This window comes from Pezoporus occidentalis, unplaced genomic scaffold (genome assembly GCF_034315485.1).
Source record: "Pezoporus occidentalis ecotype Australia unplaced genomic scaffold, CSIRO_AGI_Poc_V1 ctg41, whole genome shotgun sequence".
Taxonomy (NCBI): domain Eukaryota; kingdom Metazoa; phylum Chordata; class Aves; order Psittaciformes; family Psittacidae; genus Pezoporus; species Pezoporus occidentalis.
Window position 1 is genome coordinate 1,801,816 of NW_026915736.1, and position 18,131 is coordinate 1,819,946.

The 18,131-nt window shown below is 46.1% G+C and overlaps 1 protein-coding gene across 6 annotated transcripts in view; it reads right to left on the minus strand.

Annotated features, from left to right (window-relative positions):
• Positions 1 to 6,543: 6,543 nt before the first annotated feature.
• The window catches only part of ARID5B (AT-rich interaction domain 5B), a 124,186-nt gene continuing 112,598 nt past the window's right edge, over positions 6,544 to 18,131 (minus strand). For all 6 annotated transcript variants that reach the window (XM_062633988.1, XM_062633990.1, XM_062633989.1 and 3 more), the window contains 2 exons: positions 14,961 to 15,159; positions 6,544 to 11,059 (listed from right to left, as the gene is read on the minus strand). In XM_062633988.1, the coding sequence (XP_062489972.1) occupies positions 8,909 to 11,059; positions 14,961 to 15,159 (2,350 nt within the window). In that variant the 3' untranslated portion in view covers positions 6,544 to 8,908. The remainder of the gene's footprint in view (positions 11,060 to 14,960; positions 15,160 to 18,131) is intronic.

The following is an 18,131-nucleotide window of genomic DNA, read 5'->3' on the forward strand; positions in this document are numbered from 1 at the left end:
TCTGCCTCGCCGTCAAGCCACAACTTGAAATTAGGTGCCGAGGATGCTGCATCCTTCTTACGATGGGCAGAAACTATTTCAGCTTGGGAATGTGGAATAAATCCCCACAAACCTGATGACAGCTCGCATACCCCCTGTCCCCAGCCCTCCTGTCCTGCCAGCCTGGCAAGCTGAGCCATCCCATGGAAGATGCTTTTTTCCCCTGGGCAGAAAAATGGGTCTTGGTCACATTCATGCCATGGTCTCAATGGAGCATGTGGGCCTCAGCCGTGCGAGATTAGCTCAGAATAAGAGCTCTCTGCCTTTTAAAGCAGAGAGTTGGGTGTTTAAAGCAGCAATTGGGTGTTTAGCTGAGGCCTGGGCAGGCCTGAGCTATGTGCTGAATATTCTGCCTTTTGTTTCATACTGGATTATTTTGTGTATCTGAGTGAAAGGGTTTTTCTTTCTGGTCTCTTCTGTGCAGTTTGCTCCTCGCCTGCTTGTGGGCGTGTGTTGAAATCTTTGCTTTTTGCTTATGAGGTCAAGTGCTTTAATCAGGAGCAAAAAAATTTGCGTGCTTTAGTCCTAAATTCTCTGAGCGGCTGCCAAATATAATTAGAAACAAATGGCTTTATCCCTCATTTGAGAGCTCCACAGGCACTGGGGGGGGGGGGGGGGGGGGGAGGCGGGGGAGAGTTTGCTTTGCCTGGCTGTCTTTCTGGGGAGCTTGCAGACTAAAGCACCACCAGAAAAAAAACAGTGGTACTTACACATTCAGCCCCACTTGTGGCTTCCTCACGCGAGGGACAGTGTCCTGCCCTAGGGACACAGCATTGCCCATTGGTACTGCAGCTCCTGCACTCTGGTGTGGGGCCCCCTAAACAGGAGCCATTGCTCATCCTTCCGGTGTCTCCCAGCATCAGGGGGCATTTGCTGAGAGAACAGGTGCTTGGAGGTCACAAACTGGCTATTTCAACAAATGGTTTTGGCACCAAAATGGCTAAAGAGCATCTCTCATGGCTTGTACAAGATGTGGAGTTTTGCAGCATTGAATCACAACCTGGCATCGCCCTATGGCATGACATTGCCTCACAGCACCCCCTCACAGCATGGCATTACTTCATGGTATCACCTCATGGCATGGCATCACCTAATGGCATGGCACCACCTCATAGCATCACCTCATGGCATGGCATCACCTCGTGGTATCACAGCAAAGCACAGTGTTGCCCCATGGCATGGTCTGCAGCAGAGGAGGGAGCCCACCACCACCGACCCATAGCCATACATGTGCTCTGGGGGATGGGACTGCCCCACTTTGGGGGGATTTTTTTTTCTTTCCCGAGTACATTTCAGAGCAAACTGAATAAAATCTGCAAGTTCTGGGTTTTTTCCTCCCTTTTTGACTTTCTTAAAGGACCTGGCTTGGGCTGGATGCCACGGTGATGGCCGTGAGATGCAAATTGGCTAATCAGCAATTTTTTAAATGCCTTTATGCTCATCATACCTCAACCCCCCAAAAAGCAAGGTGCAGCACCCAGGGACAAGGTACACATCCTGTCCCATGGCCACCCCTCCCAGCACCTCCTGCCCATTGGTGAACACAGGGAGGTCTTCACAGCTGCACAACTCAGGGCTTCTGGCTCCCTGTAATGCAGCACTTGAACCTGAGCCCTTGGTTTTCAGCAGCACAAAAGTCTTCGTGTGTTTGCCTGATTCAGTTTGAACACGTTTGTCCCCAGCACCCCAGCCTGCCGGCCGTCACCTCACCGCGCCTCACCTCTCGCTGCAGGGAAGGAGGATCCGGTCCCCGATGTACTGAGCACAGGACAGGGGATGGATGTCTCATCCCAGGCTCTGCCGTGGCACTAAGGGCTCATTCCCCAGGTGAGACACTAGATGGAGCATCTAACATCGCGAATACTTGGGTATTTCAATCCCGTGAAGGATAAATTGAAAAGCTAAATGAAAACACAGATTAAGTTGTAACCAGCAGCCCTTGCATCCCTGTTTGCTCATTGGACATGCGCCGCCTCAATAGCAGCAGGCAGGAGCGGCAGTGCCTGCGATGGGGCTCATCTGTAGTTCTTCCTGCAGAAACCCAGACCTCCAGCAGTCGCAGGCCCGGGTGCACACGAGGGGGACCGGGGATGCTCTGGTGGCCGCTCCTTTTGCGTTCTTCTAGGCCACTCCCAGGTTTCCCTTCAGCTGGGGAGGCAGCACCCTCTGATAACACCTCAGCTGTGAGCCGGCTCCGCTTGGCGAAGGCAAAGATAACGGGCTCAGGTTTTCTTGCTCCAGGAGAAGTTGAAGGTGTCTGATATTCCTGGGAAGCCTGTAGGTGAGCACTGCATTTCCCAGAGCAATTCCAGTGCCAGTGAGGATCACCACTGGTGTCTGTGCCTGATCGGCTCCTGGCAGCACCAGAAACTTGGCTAAAATTGTTCCTCGAAACTTCTTGGGCAGAGACACGGCTGGTGCAGTGCAAGGGGAGAGGAAAGGCCCTGCTCCCAATGGCTCAGCATCACCACGGGGTTAGGGATGGCCCCAAGAGACTGCTGAGAGATGCAGCTGCTGGTTGAGCATCTGCAACCAGCCACACACCCTGGGATCCGTCCAGGGCAGGGGGATCCTGCCCCAGGACCCGTCTGCCTCCAGCCTTCCGTGCCCTGCCTACTGGAGAAAGGCTTATGAAGGTCCTGTGGCGCATGAGGCGTGCAGGCTGCTGTGGCCCAGAAACCAGGGAAGGGCAGAGGAACTGCTACAGATCGTTCTTGTACGTTGGTTGTGACTGCAAGGAGCACGGGCCATTGCAGTGCGATCACAGGATGGCAGCCTGCAGGATACAGACCCAGAGCTCAGCTTGGAGAACTAAACTGCGGTCAGCATCACCTCCTTTTGCACCTCTGCTTTGCTTCAAGACTCCCAAAGCTGTTCACTTCCCACTGCTGGCAGCTGAACTAAAACCGGGTGTGACAAGGTGCCAAGGCAGTGGCACAGCATCCCCTGTCCTCACCCAGACTGCAGAACATTTTGCTTTGAGAACCAGAAGTGGTTGTGAGTCGCTAATGAAGTAACAAACTCGAAGTGTGGCTCTGACCTGCAGACCTCACCAGCACATGATGGGGTCCACTGAGCCCCAAGGGGGTTCCTGTGTTCCCTTGCAAGCCCTTTGGGGTGCGTTAGCACAAACTCCTCGGCTCCATCGCTTCCACTTGTGTGCGGGTTCACCGACACCCCAGTGACCCCAGCAAACCTACCAAGGGAGGGCGCTGCGACCCCTCGGTGCCATCACAGGCTGGGCTCATCTGGGTGTGAAAAGGTCAAGTGTGCTGCTCCCAGGGGTCTTCCTCCAGCCGTGCTGCGCAGTGTGGGCAGGGCAGCACAACAGGCACCCGCTGCACAGCAGGAACGGGCAGCGTTGGCTCACCTTAATTCGCAGGCTAGGAAGGGCTAAAAAAAACACAAGGAAAGAGAGCACGGTGCTGGAAACCAAGTTGTGTTGTCCACCTCTACAGCTACTGCTAAGGCCAGCACCCATACGTGTCTGCATTCACCCCCCATCTCCTTCAGGTGCTCACTAGTAGGCAGTATTTCAACATGGGAAGCATAAAATGCCTCAGCTTGGCAAAGACAGAAGTGAATGGAGGAAATTATTTGCTAAAGGGTCCCATCTTCTCCCATAGCTGTCCACACACACTACTGGTGTGGGGACAACACATATGACGTGGTTATTTACCATTTCTCACAATACAAGCACCAAAGGAAGTTATCAGGCAGCAGGTTAAACCAGAGGAAGGTTTATTCTGCCTGCTCGTACACAGTGTATACTGAAACTGTGGCAGCCCTGGCACAGCTCGCCCTAAGAGCAAATTATTGAACAAGGACTCAGACATCAGAAGAGAACTTATCAAGGGCAATTAAGCACAGTGACGACCCTCTCATTGGCTCAGGGAGTGCCTTGCTGGGAGCTGTGCTGGTGGGAGCTCTGGATGCCTGGTGCCTGTTGTGTTCCTGGACCATCTCTCTGGAGCATCAGTGGGGGCAGGCATCACCCTGCCTACCCCTGGCACACTCAGTGCGGGCATCTACACCGCCCCACATGTGCACTGGCACCATGCTGCTTTGCTCCAGCCCAGCAGCTGCTCTTCCCCAAGCTGGTACTTCCCCTCATTTCCCGGCACACACAAGAAACGCAGGTTTTCTTGAGACTTTCCCTCAACCACAGCACGTATCTGGAAGCCCCAGCTAACAGTGACATCAAACTGGTCTGTGCTCGCCCCGCTGCAGCAGCTCTGGGGGGGGAACTTCCCTGTGGTTCATGGTGTCCCCGCGCTTCCCTACGGGCTGGGGTGGGTCCCTGACAGTGCTGTGCACTGGGACCACTCCCTGGGCTTGGGCTGCCCTCACAGGCACTGAGTGCGAAGGAGCTCCTTGTGTGGAGCCAAGGCTGGTGCAGCAAACAGCCTCAGACACACACACGGTGCCACTCACCTGGGACCCCCAGAGATGGGGAAGGGCTCTCTGCACATGCTCCCCTAGGACCGCAGAGCTAAGCCATGATATGGGATATCAGGTGGCCCTGGCCTTGCAGCCAGGATGTGCTGTGCGAGGGCAGTGCCAGTTCTGACCTACACAAAACCAGATGGTTTTCTCATCTGTGAAGACCAGGAGAGTAAGAGCACTTGGACAGCACTTGCTGTGGTAAAGAGCTCAAAGGCCACCAGGTTTTGGGGGGCTTCTTGGACCCATCAAGTCACAGAGTACACATTAAGTTTACTTGGTGATTGCAAAATTACTAGCTAGCATCTGACTCTAAAATCTTACTCATGGTTGTGCTGGGAAGAATGGGGCCATTTTCACATCCCAGCTCCAGCCGGCAGCACTGGTGGGAAAAAATGCTGCTCTGAGATGCAAATGGAGCAAATTTGCTGCAGAAGCCACTGGCTAAGCATGGATGTTATCCCCTCCAAAGCCATTCCTCCAGTCAGCCTCACCACAGCCACACTTTAATGTGAGCACACTGCAAAAATAGAGGGGCACTGACTGAAGATCTTGTCTCTTCCTCCGTTAGGAAATTGCAGACTTCCATTTCTTTAATCTAACCATTTGCAGGCGGAGATACTTTCTCCAGAAAAGCCAATATAAGAGGGCTGAAAGGTCGGATGGGATAATATGTAATCCATTGCGATAAGGGCTGTTTACAGAATTATTAATCAAACGCAAAAAGGAACAGATAGTAACATTTTTTATTAAATATTACAGTGGATCAAAAAGTACAAAATATCTTTTGCCTGCTATGTGATTGGGAAACTATTGGCACATAATACAGTATCAAAAGCATTAATAAGTACAATTTGGAAAACATACAAAAATTGAGTGTTTATAGTTGGCTCAGCTTTATTTCTGGTAGTGTTTAAACTAACGCAAAGGTTACTCAATAACCTTTTAAATGGGAAACTATATAATATTACTGGGCCATTTTTATATATACAAATCATCACCTTACAGAGCATATAGGCTACATAACTTGAATCACAAAAAGTATACAATATTTACAACAAAAGAAAGTTAAAAAAGTATAAACAGCTAGTAGATTATGCTGCATTAGAACATATTTAAAACTGCGGGGCTGGGGGGAGAGGGGAGGAGGAGGAAGAGAACGAGTGAAATATCCACCACACGTACAGCAAACACCCAGGGCATGCTCACGGCAGCACTGCCCATGCTGCCCCTTCACACCAGTGCACGAAGTCCCCTTCAGCATTAAAACCACAACACATGCACAGTCGGGCCAGCCGTGACCTCCTTCACTGGCCACTGCAAGGGAAGGGACTGGGGGGACGGGACCCCAGAGGTGCCCTAGGAGGCAGCAGTCCTGCTGCCCCAGACAGGCTGCAGGTGCCAGCGGGGATGGGCACAGCACTTGCCCCTGCACTAGCTCCGGGCGCTGCCAAGATGACCTCTGCAGCCTCGACTGTTTTCTAAGCGTGGATGCAGCAGGGGGACGTCTCAAGCCAGGCTGGCAGGACAGACCTGCTGCAAAGCACAGCTTGTTCCCGCCCAGCCCAGTGAGGGGGCTGGTTTTTACTGGGAGCTGGACCCTACTTCCTACGTGCTCCACGAGGTCTGGCTCAGTGTGTGGCCAGAAGCTACACGGGAGCTGACTGCTGCCGGGCCTTTTCCTTTGAATCTCATAACCTTCAGCATCCCTAATGAATCCTGGACATAGTGCGTCTGAATTGCAACATTTCTTGGAACTGGCTCCTGGTAAATAGATTTATGACTCTATTACCAATTAGATTCCACTGTTTCCTTTACAAACTTACCAATAACAATGGTTTGATTGCACAAAGAAAAGCTTGTGCAATTTCATTCAATAATAAGGCCCCTTGAACTCAAACAATGCAAACAAAGCCCCATTTAAGACATTAAAAAAAAAAAGGACTTTTCAGCCAATAGGGAATTCAATAGTCTTTTGAAAGATTTCCAAGATTTCTGTTAAAAGTTTTTAAACAAATAATGGTTCTGCTGGGGTTTACGCTATCATTTCTTTTCCATCGCCCTTACTATTCGCACAGTATATGATGAGCTTCCCCAGCCAGCAGCTGGCAGCTTCCTCATGGGGCAAGCAAGGATCCTTCCCTCCCTCTCTCTGTCCCCCAGCCCTGCGCTGCCCCAGCACAGCTCCAAAAAGCCTACCATGGAACTCCAACGGGATGTGACCAAAAGGGAAATCAGACAATTCGCATAAACAAATGCACGATTCCAGGACACACAACCAGAAGACGGAAGAGAAGTGTCTGCTTTGCCAAACACACAACAAGCTTCTGTTTGCATTTGCTGTAGATTTCGATATTCTCTCCCCTTCCCCCCGCCCTCTTCCTCCCTACCCCCAAACCCCTGATTCTCACATGATTAAGATCTAGTGCAACTTTACTACAGATGTCCTCCACACTGTGGCCTCTGCCTGGATGAGCCTGTGGTTCTGTTTCCTGTACGATTTGTGGAGCAGCAGGATGCTCTGCACTGGTACATCCATGTTCTAAGTTCTACTAGTCTGTTTATTGATCATTTAAATATAGCTTTACCACAGGAATATAAAGTATTTAATTGAAGAAGCTGGATCTTTAACAGTAGATGAGTATATTATTCTGGTTTCCACCTTTGGATATTAAATATGATACATTATATATTGTATTTGGCTTCATATCACGGGAAAATTTAATGACATGCCTAGCATGCAAAGTGTTTCTTAGTAGTTTCCATTTTTCTTTTCATATTGATTATGCTGTCTTTGAACAGTAACTGAGATGGTTTGAATCACAACCAATTTTCACATTCTAAAAAGCCTCCAGGTCACACTTTGCTTTATCAATGTCTGTGCTTGGCTGCATTGTGGTGATGTCCTGCAAAGTGAATATACAGCCGTAGGGAAGCTCTTTCTTTAGGAAAACTCAGCCCTTACACACCCAGGCTTTCCCCCTGTAAACGGATGCCCAGGGAGAGGCTGAGATACCCTTGGGGGTGTGAAAGGTCCATCCCAACCACTGCATGCAATCTCCTACCCATCCTACCCCAGCCTGCTCGTGAGGCACAGGACCCGTAAGCTTCTGACCCAAATCAGCCCTGGCCCCTGTCCCGATTTCTGAAATTCTCGACATTCTCACAAACCACAAATCCATTTTCTGGGCTCTTTTGTCATCCAGCAGCTCGTGCCAGGGAGGTTTTGTTTTCTAGACCGTTTCTCTGGTAGGCAGGAAGGTTTCACAGCCTAGGTAAGGTTAAGTACAACACTCGACAAATTCATGGACCACGATACGGGAAAGCAAAACTCAGTGGGAGGGGAGAAGCGGTGTGGGAGCCATCACAACTATGGGAGGAGGGCAAGAGGTGCTCTGCACCTCACAGGGGCAGATCGTGGGGAAAGGAACCTTGTTGGCACCCTTGCACCATAACATTACCTACAGTATGTTTATAGCCATTAAGATTAATCTTAACCAGTTGCTTCAGTTTGTAAACAGTAAACGTTACCACAAAAACAAAACAAAAATGCTGCTCGAAAGTATAAAGAAACTGGAAAAATTACAGACACATAAAGGAAAAAAAAATAGGACAGCCACAGCCTTAAAAAAAGTTGCAGATAAAATGATACTGTTTAATTTAAAAAAAAAAAAAAGAAGAAAAGAAACCAAAAACAAAAAACCAAACATAAAGAGCACAGAATATACTGGACAAACAGAACTATATAAATTACTGTGACCAAATGTGACACTGGTAGTTTACGAAGTGGATATGTACAGTCAAACTGAACAGTGTTTACCCTTCTGTTCTAATAGTGTCAAAATGAAGAATCTATTGCCGTTTTACTATACATTGCATTGATTGAATCTTTAAAAGTCAGGAAAAGTTACCCAAAAAAGCACATCCACTGATTTTATGGATTCTCGGCCCACTTCTCCTTTCCAGGTTCATTTCAAGTCCTTGAGTCATTGGCAACAGCGCATGGCCTCTGGTCCTCGGCTCAGTGAAAGGCAAACACAGCCCTTGCATGGGACTTCAGTGAGCTCAGGACTGGGCCTGCATTTCCACGGCTCCCTTTGAACATCTGCTCTTACCATATACAAGTCCTTTCAGAAAACACATATGCAAGATCCAATGGTTTTTTTTCTCCCTTTTTTTTTTTTGTTTTTGTTGTTGGTTTTCTTTCTCTGGGGCAGGGATAAAGGGTGAGGGGACTGATGTGGGAGCCAGATTTAAAGAAGCAGTCCTGTCTCCATCAAACGCTGAAGCGCTCCTCTAGGCAAGACACGACTGCATCCTGGTTGACAAAAATACAGATTGCTAAGTCTGCGAGGCATCGTCACAGGGGGAGGAATGTCACTAACTTAACTTTTCTCCTCAGACCTTCTTTTGTGAGCGAGGCGACTTACAGTTTTGTGCTGGGGTGTACAGAGGATAGCTGGGAAGGTGGGAACGCGGCTTGAGGGTTTATAGCAGCTAAAGGATAAATGCTGTTATGCAAAAGGTCACCGTAGGAACTTCCTACAGGTGTTGCTGCAGCTAAGTGTCTGTACAGTTGCTGAGAGTTTGCAGGGGATGTGAGGAATTGTCTCTGCACCATGAAGGAATGAAGAGCCAAAGGCTGCATTAGTGGGGAGAGCACGGTCTGATTTTTCAAGTACTGGAGGGGATGAGAATACCCAGGCGGGAGGCGATTGTTCAGCCCTGTGCACAGGCTTCCCGGATACAAGCCTGGGAAGATGGGGGCTGAAAGGGGATATTTGTGGCTTTCCAGCATGCTGCCAGAATGGAGGCCATGCACCGGCTTGCTGCCTTCCCCCTCTGGGTCGGGAACCTTGTCTTTCGCTGCGGTCTCCTTTGGTAAGTGCAGAGGAGAGACAGCTCGGATTTTTTTTTCAGAAATGACTTTGTCCAAATCCTCCAGGCTCCGTTTCAAAGGCCGGGCAGCCCCCACGTTTTGAGGGCTCGTTCTGCGGCTGATGATAGGATGCACCATCCCCTCTATCTTCCTCAGATTCTCCAGCCTCTGGGCCTGCTGCTTCCCAGACCTGTGGAGCAACTCACTGTGTTTCTTCGAGGCTGTCATGGCCATGGGGGACACACGGCAAGCTTTGGGACTACAGTCTAGGCTCACCGCCTGGCTGCTCGCAGACTGGAAAGGGGAGATACCTTTGCCTTCTTGCTGGGCCATGGATGAATGAGGCAGGCTGGAGCCCAGAGCCTTTGCAGTCTGTTTGTGTATGCTCTTTGGAAGACTCAAATCTGTTGGCTGATCATCTGAAGAGGCTTCCACTGCTGTCTTTTTTTCTTGCTGATGCAAAGATGGGCGATAATTTAAATTTAGTTTTTCTGGGTGTTTGTGTTGAGTAAAAGTAGAAATATTTTCAGACTCTCTGAACATGTCCCGGGGGAGGTACTTTGATGTCTGTTCATTATTAAGGTGGTGTTCTGTGTGCCTATAAAGGCTGTGCAGATGAGGTGATGAATAAAAATCTGCCAAAAAAGTGGGCACATGGGAGTGCTGCAGTCCCCTTTTCTCACTCATTTTATCTTTGCAGTCCTGGACATCTGTCTTCGGTACGTATGACTCGGCAAGAGAACTGAGGTGATGTTTTGAAAAATCACAGCGCTGAGGATCTGGTTTACTTAGCATGTCATGTTTAAAAACATCATTAATTGATTTCCTTTCTTCCTTGGTTTTAAAACTCTGTACATGCTGTATGACTGAGGGCCTATTAATTGCTACAGGATCAGAATTAGGGGCATGGGGACCTTGCGACATGCTTGAGGACAGTTCATCTCTGCTGTTCAGTTTCTTTTTGCTGATCAAAGGTGGAGGAGAACCGTAAGGATAGCTGCATGACAGAGCTGCCCCACTGACCTGAGACAGCAGCTTCTTCTTTGCCAGGGGTGACATGATGCCTGGATTACCCTTTGAGTAAAGCAGCGGTGTGTAACCAAAAGTGGAGTCATCGTTCATTGACCCAGGCAGCTCTTTTTCCTTGAACATGTCAAAGTTCTGCACCACCAGTACTTTGGGTGTTTGCTTTAGAGCATTGTGGATATCTTCATTTCCCAGCTGGTCCACTTTCACTGTGCAGTTTGCGATGTAATCGGCCATCTCTGGCAATTTGTCATCTTCCATGTCGCTCTGAGTGGGCAGCTGGACTGGGAAAGCTGTGAAGGGCATTTCTGCAGGTTCGTTTTCTAAGCTGTCAGTAAAAGCTTTGTGTAGTCTTTGTTCAGGCTTTTTGTCCTCCAGGGCATCTGGTGGGGGGTGTAATCGCTTTGTGATGGTGGCATCCAGAACAGTGTCTTCTTCTGGGGGCATGGATGTACTTGAGAAAGAGGACGAGTGCTGAACCTCCTCCTTAGTTTTTTCATTGTTCGTGCTGTTTTCTGTCAGGTCTGTCTTTTCCAGGGGCAGTGGCCGAGCTGTCTCTGGTAAAAGAGACGGAGGGCCATGCACAGGTTGTTTCATCTCTCCCACTGTAGGGTGTTCAGGGAAATTTTTCTGGTCTGCTGATTCTTGATCCTTCTCTTGTTCTGATGAAACCTAATAAAATGATTCAACAGACAATAATAAGAATGTGGTGCATTTTGGCAGACTGTTCATAAGATTATACACAGTACACCACTGGCTACTTTTAGAGGAATACTTGTCAATCACCCTGCTGCAATGTGAAGGCTCTAATGCCAGGTATTGGATTCAAACAAAGAGATGTACCTCCTGGAAATATTAAGAAATACACCACCCCTGTCAGGGTCACAATAACACATTTCAGAACAGCAGATGTTTGTAACCTGATGAGCTTGAGCAGACAGCTAAACATTGAGGTTCTATTCTTTTAAAATTAATTAGGGAAATGCAGGAGAGCAGATTTCAGAACACAAACGATAAAGCTGTAGAAATTTATCCCACTAGCCAACTTCACCTATGAAAATTACATGATTCCCATGTTTTTTCTTACATAAAGTCTCTCCAGCATAGCTATCTTAAAATTCAGTAATCACAGAGGAGATCATTCACACCCAGTTCTGCATTAAAGTGTGAAAATGATAGAAATGGCATACTAGGAATTCCTATTGTAGGCAGCAAATCACTGCCACAGCTTAACTAGGACACACATTTTTTTATTAACAGATTAAAATGAAGTCGTCAACATTCAGTAAGTGTGTGTGCCTGCTATTACAAACATGGCTTTTATACATTATCGTCAATGGGACCGCAGCTCTTTCTGCTCCCCCATTAATAAAGCTTGTGTGCACAATTCACACTATTCATCCCATTATGTAGCTGGCTGAACTGTGACCCGCAGAGGTCACCAGAGCGTCCCATCTGTGATCCGGCTGACTGACAGACCTTTTCAAAACTGCTGTCGCTCTCCTCTGACAGGTTGTGGCAGAAGACAGTCATAAAACAGCAGCATTGTGTGAGTCCTTTATTATTATTGTTTTCTTTCTTTCTTCCTTGTAAAGATAAGATGCATTGAGAAAGTTATTATCTAAATGCTGCTTTATGGTCTGTCACAAGAGCGGGGGATCGGAGAAGGTCCTAACGAATCTAACTCTCTCAGAGATTTATTTCTTCACAGCTGCTTTTAAATATTCTTGTCTGTTTGGTTGGCCTATTAGTTACAATGTCTGTTAGTCATCCTAACTTCTTTTTAAACTCATAGCTGCCTTTTGCAGCCAAACACCATCATTAGGTCCTTTACAAAGTACCATCGCTAGTCTCTCGAGCTTATAAAATTACAAGGAAAATACCAGACAGATGAGCAAAGCAAGGAGAAGAAAAAAAAAGAGAAATCGTATTTAATAACTGTACATTCTCCTCTTTGTTTCTGTTAAGCAACATTTTGATTGAAGTTTCAGCTATTCTGAGGAAATGTGCAGTCTAAGGCTAATAGCATTTTGTCTGGTATCTCGTTACATTGACAATGTCATTGTGATGGCAGGAAAACAGTGAAGAGCACAAAAGCAAATGCAACCCTAATAAATTAAAGTTCTATTTTCTCTCTGCAGATTTCTTAACAGTGTATAAATTGAGCATGCAATTGAGAGGAAAACACATTTTTGTAACTTGATTACTCTTTTATAGCTCATGGCTATAGCCAGCTTCTAGGTCACATGCAGAAAATGGCCTAAATGGTAGCTTGGGTGGAGCCATACATGTATGGCTATAGAGGCTCCCTGTGAGCAACACACCACCACTGTTATGCCTGGATGAGGACTGCACCCAAATGTGGAGCCTGGCACGTGGCTCCACTGTTGGGGGTCTGCTGGGGTGAGAGCAACATACAACCTGCCTGGCTCTAGCAGACTTGGATTTTGCTCCACCCAATGAAGCTGAATGTCTCCTTTCTGATGGCCCCATAAGGGCCATGTTCTGGGCAGGAAGCCCTCCCTGTGGCACAGCACACATGAGCTCTGCAGCCCTGCACTCACCCTGGGTGGAAGCAGCCACCCCTGCAGGCCCCTTTGCTGCTTGGATGTCATGTCACCATCTACCTATCTGGCGACGTGTGTGAAAACTGAGGTCCTTAATAGCCCACCCTCACTAAAGAGGGGCAGGACACGTCTTACATCCCAGTTAGGGAAGAGACGTGAATTCTGCTATAAAAGGCACCATTTTTACAATAGGAAACTGCTGTAATTGTACATTTTTATTGTCTCGTCTAGGCTCCCTACATTTCCGATAAGCACAGCTTAAGAGCGCTTCCTGCAAACCACACAAAAATAACTGCAGTTTAAGCAGCAGGAAGTTTGAGATAGGGAACAACAAAACCAAGGAAATTCAAAGTTAAGGCTGATGCTCTGTTGCTGATTTGTTACGTTGTGCTTAGCAGCGGCAGTATGGACAGTGTGCAATGTATCGTGCTGAACCAAGACCTCTCATAAATAACTGGGCACAAAGAAATGACAGGGAAAGGGAGGACAAGTCTTCAGTGTACATCTCCTTGCTTTGGGAAATTTGTGTTGCAACCTTCCAGTCACTGACGCAGGTTTGTGCACACTTTCTATGTATTTTTCTTCAGAATTTGGTAGGTTTTCCCCCAACAGGATTCCTTGCTTCAGAATTACAGTGCAAGAGAAACTAAAATACCTCCCCTCTCTGTGGAATGTTCTTACACTAGATATTAAAGGTACTGTTGATCAAGGCAATTTAAAACACAAATTTTGGTTTGGACAGGAGTTGAAATTGTAAGCACAACTTAAAGAGGTGGTGGAACTCGAAAATAAAAATCTCCTGTTCTCAAAACTGGGTACACAAAGTCTCTGCGGCATCCACGTTTACTGGTCCTGCACTGGTTTTGTTTTTTAAACAATGAGGAGGAGGATTGCTGGTAGCTGACCCAATACTAAACTGGTTTAGGTACAGGACTTACGTACCTGCCAGACAGCAATGAAGTCAAAGGAGCAGCCATAGTCTGCTAGGCATGTCACGTGTTTCGATATTCTTTAAGTTATTTACTTTCATTGCAACGCCTTGAAGGCAGCTGTGATCTGGCAGACTGAGATAGGAAAAGCAATGTCTTGTGTAGGGGTTGTGTGTGAGGAACTTCACTGTCTTGTTCACGCAGGGCGCAAGCAGGGCACAGGAGAGTGGGCAGGATGTGCAAAAGAAAGTGCTTAAGTAATACCATAGTAAAACCTCCACTGATTTATATCACTTAACATATGAAATTTAACCTTTTGCAGATAAATATGAATTCTACTGATCTCTCTTACTGTGAATATAAAACCTCTTCTATTAAGGGCTGTCCTATGTCTGTACGTAACATGGCTTTATGGAGAAACCAGGGCCTGACCAGGTGAAGCCGGTGATAGACTAGGAACCTATCTCAGCTGAAAACCATCTGTGGCATGTGACAGGGAAGTTGGTCTGACGTAGGGCTTGGGAAGGTGGTTCCCTCAAACTCTGACCTTTTAGACTAAAGAGAAATTTAGCACATCATGATAAAAATCCTGGGAAGTCACATGTTTTTTGACAGACACGCATACATCTGTGAGCACAGAAGGACTGATCTAGAGGTTACCATTACAAAAACCAGCTGTGTCCAACAGTTACCACAGTATTATCAACAGTATTAGAGGTTCCCGTACCCTATACTTAGATTAGGAAATAACTGTGGTAGTTGTGTGGTTTCCTTTTGGCAGCTGCTGATCTTTTAGTGGTGACCACTGTATAACACAATGAGCAGAAATGGTACTTGTTACATTCAGTGCTTGGTATTCTGCCATCACTGCTGTGCAGTATGGAGCTAACCGGTTGCCGTCTGTAGGCCAGCAAAATCCCAACACAGACAATACAACAACAATTGAACTTCTGAGCAAACTCAAAGGCCAACTGGCTGGAATTCTCCAGTTTAAATTATGTATTTTATCATTGGATTTCACGTGATTAAAGCTGCACATTTTTAATTGAAAAGGTGAAAAGCAGGAAAGCAACCAACCTCAGGTGCATCTTGGGGCTTCTGTGCATTATCTTTTTCCTTCTTGCTCTTTTGGTTTTCATTTTTGATGCGTTTTGTTCCAGACACTTTTGTTTTCACTTCACTCTCCTGGGAACAGTTATCCTGTTTTCGAGGTTTCACTGGAGGCAGTGGCTTATCTTCCTCTCCTTTAATAAATCTTTCATATGGCAGGATTAATCTAGGGGATTAAGGAACAAATAATTGATCAGGGTTTGTCATTCTAGCAAAGAACAAAATATATCTACTACGAGCAGTTTACTTAATAAATCCATTTTCTTCCATACCATAAAAGCAATGGTGTAAACTGTGCATCTGTAAATCCAAGTATGATAAATCAATTTATTTGGCAAGATTATCATGTGGCATAAATTCAGTGGAGTTGGTGTGGATTGGCTGTCAGTAATGCTGCAGTGGTTTGTGTGGCTACACCAATTTGTACCAGATGAGAATATGAACCACTATGTTTTAGACTGATTTAAAAAAAAATCCGCCATTTATTTTTATTTTCCCTCCTTACGCTTAAAAGCATGCAACAAACGCCAGGAAAACACTGACAAAGCCACAGCCAAGCTGATAACAGCTACACAATTTCCAGGCTGGTGGTTCCCCTGAGTGCAAAGCCGAGTGTGAGGAACTTGGCAGAAGATGAGAGTAGGGCTGCAGGAAACCTACAGTGGTGGGCACAACACCCAGCAAGTTGCAGTCAGCACCAGCCCACTGCCACCACTGCAATGCACCCATACGGTGACAGTCACCACGCTCCCTGCCTTCTCCCGTGAGTCATTTTTGAAGAACAAGGGGAGAGGAAAAGAGTTAAAAGAGATGGATTTTTTCACTGTGTATCTGTCCACCACAAAATGAACAAAATTGCTTTTAAAAAGCAAGTAAGAAACAAACACAAAAACATCCTCCCCTGAAAGCACCAAACACACTGAGTTTTAATCTATCTGTTTTCCCTTTGCAATCTTGATCTGAAAGGGAGAAAAAAAAGGATATAATTAAAAGGGATGGATTGCATTACAATCTCAGTTTCAACTTCAGTGATTAAAGTTTTTATAATGTGTTTGGTATGATTAATGACTCACTGTGGGATTAATACAAGACTCAGACTTTTAAAATACAAACTTTAATACAGCAAACATAATTTGTTAAAAAAAAAAAAACGTTGACTGTATGAAGAAAATGTACTTTGCTTATAAACAACATAAATCTGTTCAAATACCAGGAATCCTTAATTATCTTTAATCTAAGACTCCAAGGCAAAAAACCTCTTTGGTTCAGATATTCATTTGTTATCCTAGAATCAGCTTCTAAGCATGCAATTTTGATTTACATACTTAGATGTTCAAACACAGTTTGGGCTTAGGAGAGCAGAAATTAGATTGTTCGTGATCATAATATTTTACATTTTAATAAAATACAACATAAATTATGTTAAAATATAAACCTAATTTATGCTATATTAGAAACAAAATTCATTAACTGAGCATGCTCTGACATGGTATGTGCAAAGAGGCGTGAATAATACTTTCTAGCCCTGAATTTGGCAGGACTCCAGTAATGAAGCTAAGCAGAGCCCACAGGGAATATTCATCTTCAGATCCCATTACAAACTGAGTTTAAACATGTTACAGCTGCTAAAACTGGAAACTGCTCCCTCTATGCAAACTTAGCAAAATAATACGTAGTTGCCAAATACCTGCTTCCCACTGTAATATTACAGTTAATGTTTATATAATAAAAAGCATAACTAAGCAGAATAAGGAAAAAAAAAATCCTGTTCATACTTGAGGCTGCTGCATTTCATTTGCAATATTGGTGAAAACACTGAATTCCTCCCTGCACTGCACAAAGCACTTTGGACTTCACTAGAGACAGGGTTGGGTTTCACACAGGGCAATGTCGAGGCTGCTCTGCCATGTGTTAAATATTTAAAATTGCTTTTAATAAAAACACATTTTATTATAATAATTGTTAGCACTGCAAGGGGAGTGTTTGACTTTGTTTTGTTTCCATGGGAACACGTTGCCCATTAAAAATCTACATATTCCACCCGTAAAGGTTTCAGACACTGTCCCGTGCCCCATGGGAGATGGAGACGCTCCTGGTCCACGAGTGGGCCTTTCCCTCAATGATGCCATGTGATTAACCCCATGGCTACAGCCAGGACGGGAGCAAGGCCCAGGCCAACATGATTAATCACTGCTCATGTGCTCTTTGCCGAGCCTTGTAGGGTAACGCGGGAAGCAAACCCCTCCTCCTCCTGCTACACCTCACCAAAACTCATTAGCTTTGGTGCTAATTAGTAACTGTGGCTTAAATTTCCTTTTCTGATATTAAGGATTCATGTGGGAGTACAAGGTTTTCATTTTAGTTATTTTTCACTGAGCTCAGCAGTTGGCAGGCTGACAGCAGTAAAAATACATTTCACATAGCCAGTCAAAGGCCCAGAGCCAGCGGCAGGAAATCTGGAATTAAATGTTTCGTGTATCGGGGAGGCGGCATGACTAAGGTAAAACTGAATCAAAACACAAGCATGGCTTGTTCTAGGATTTTCTCCTCCTCGTCTGAAACGAGGGCCAGCAGGCTGCCGTTCCCTGCTGCTGCCGAGGTGGCCTTTGGGGGCAGCTGGAGAGGATCTGGGCAGGAACACGGGTTGTGAGACCTTGGGGAGCAGCACCGAGTCAAGCAACGTCAACAACTGCCGCTACACGTAGAGATTTCCGTCGGTTGTAATTTTCACTGAATGTTTTTTCAGTTATCCTGTCATGGTACAACACAATTACCCACAGGATATGATCTTATCATTTGATTATTAGAAGTTTTTATAGTGCAGGAGTAATAAAGCTAATACAGCTCTCGGAACATGTAAGCAGCCGTCTCACATGCCATGAAAGCAGCTGGCTTAGCCAATTTAAGGTCAATATTGCCCAACACCGGAAGAATGTGATCTGCTTTTAGCCAAATAGTTTAGCAGAATGCGACATGTCTGAAACCAGCACGCAATATTTTTTTTTTTGACAAATATTTGCAGCGCAGGTAAGATTTAATCAATCTTTGCGCAAGGAGAGGTAAAGTCGACTTCCAAAAAAACAGAGCTAGATACCGTGACTGTATCACACTTTGGAAACAACATCCACGTTTTGAGTC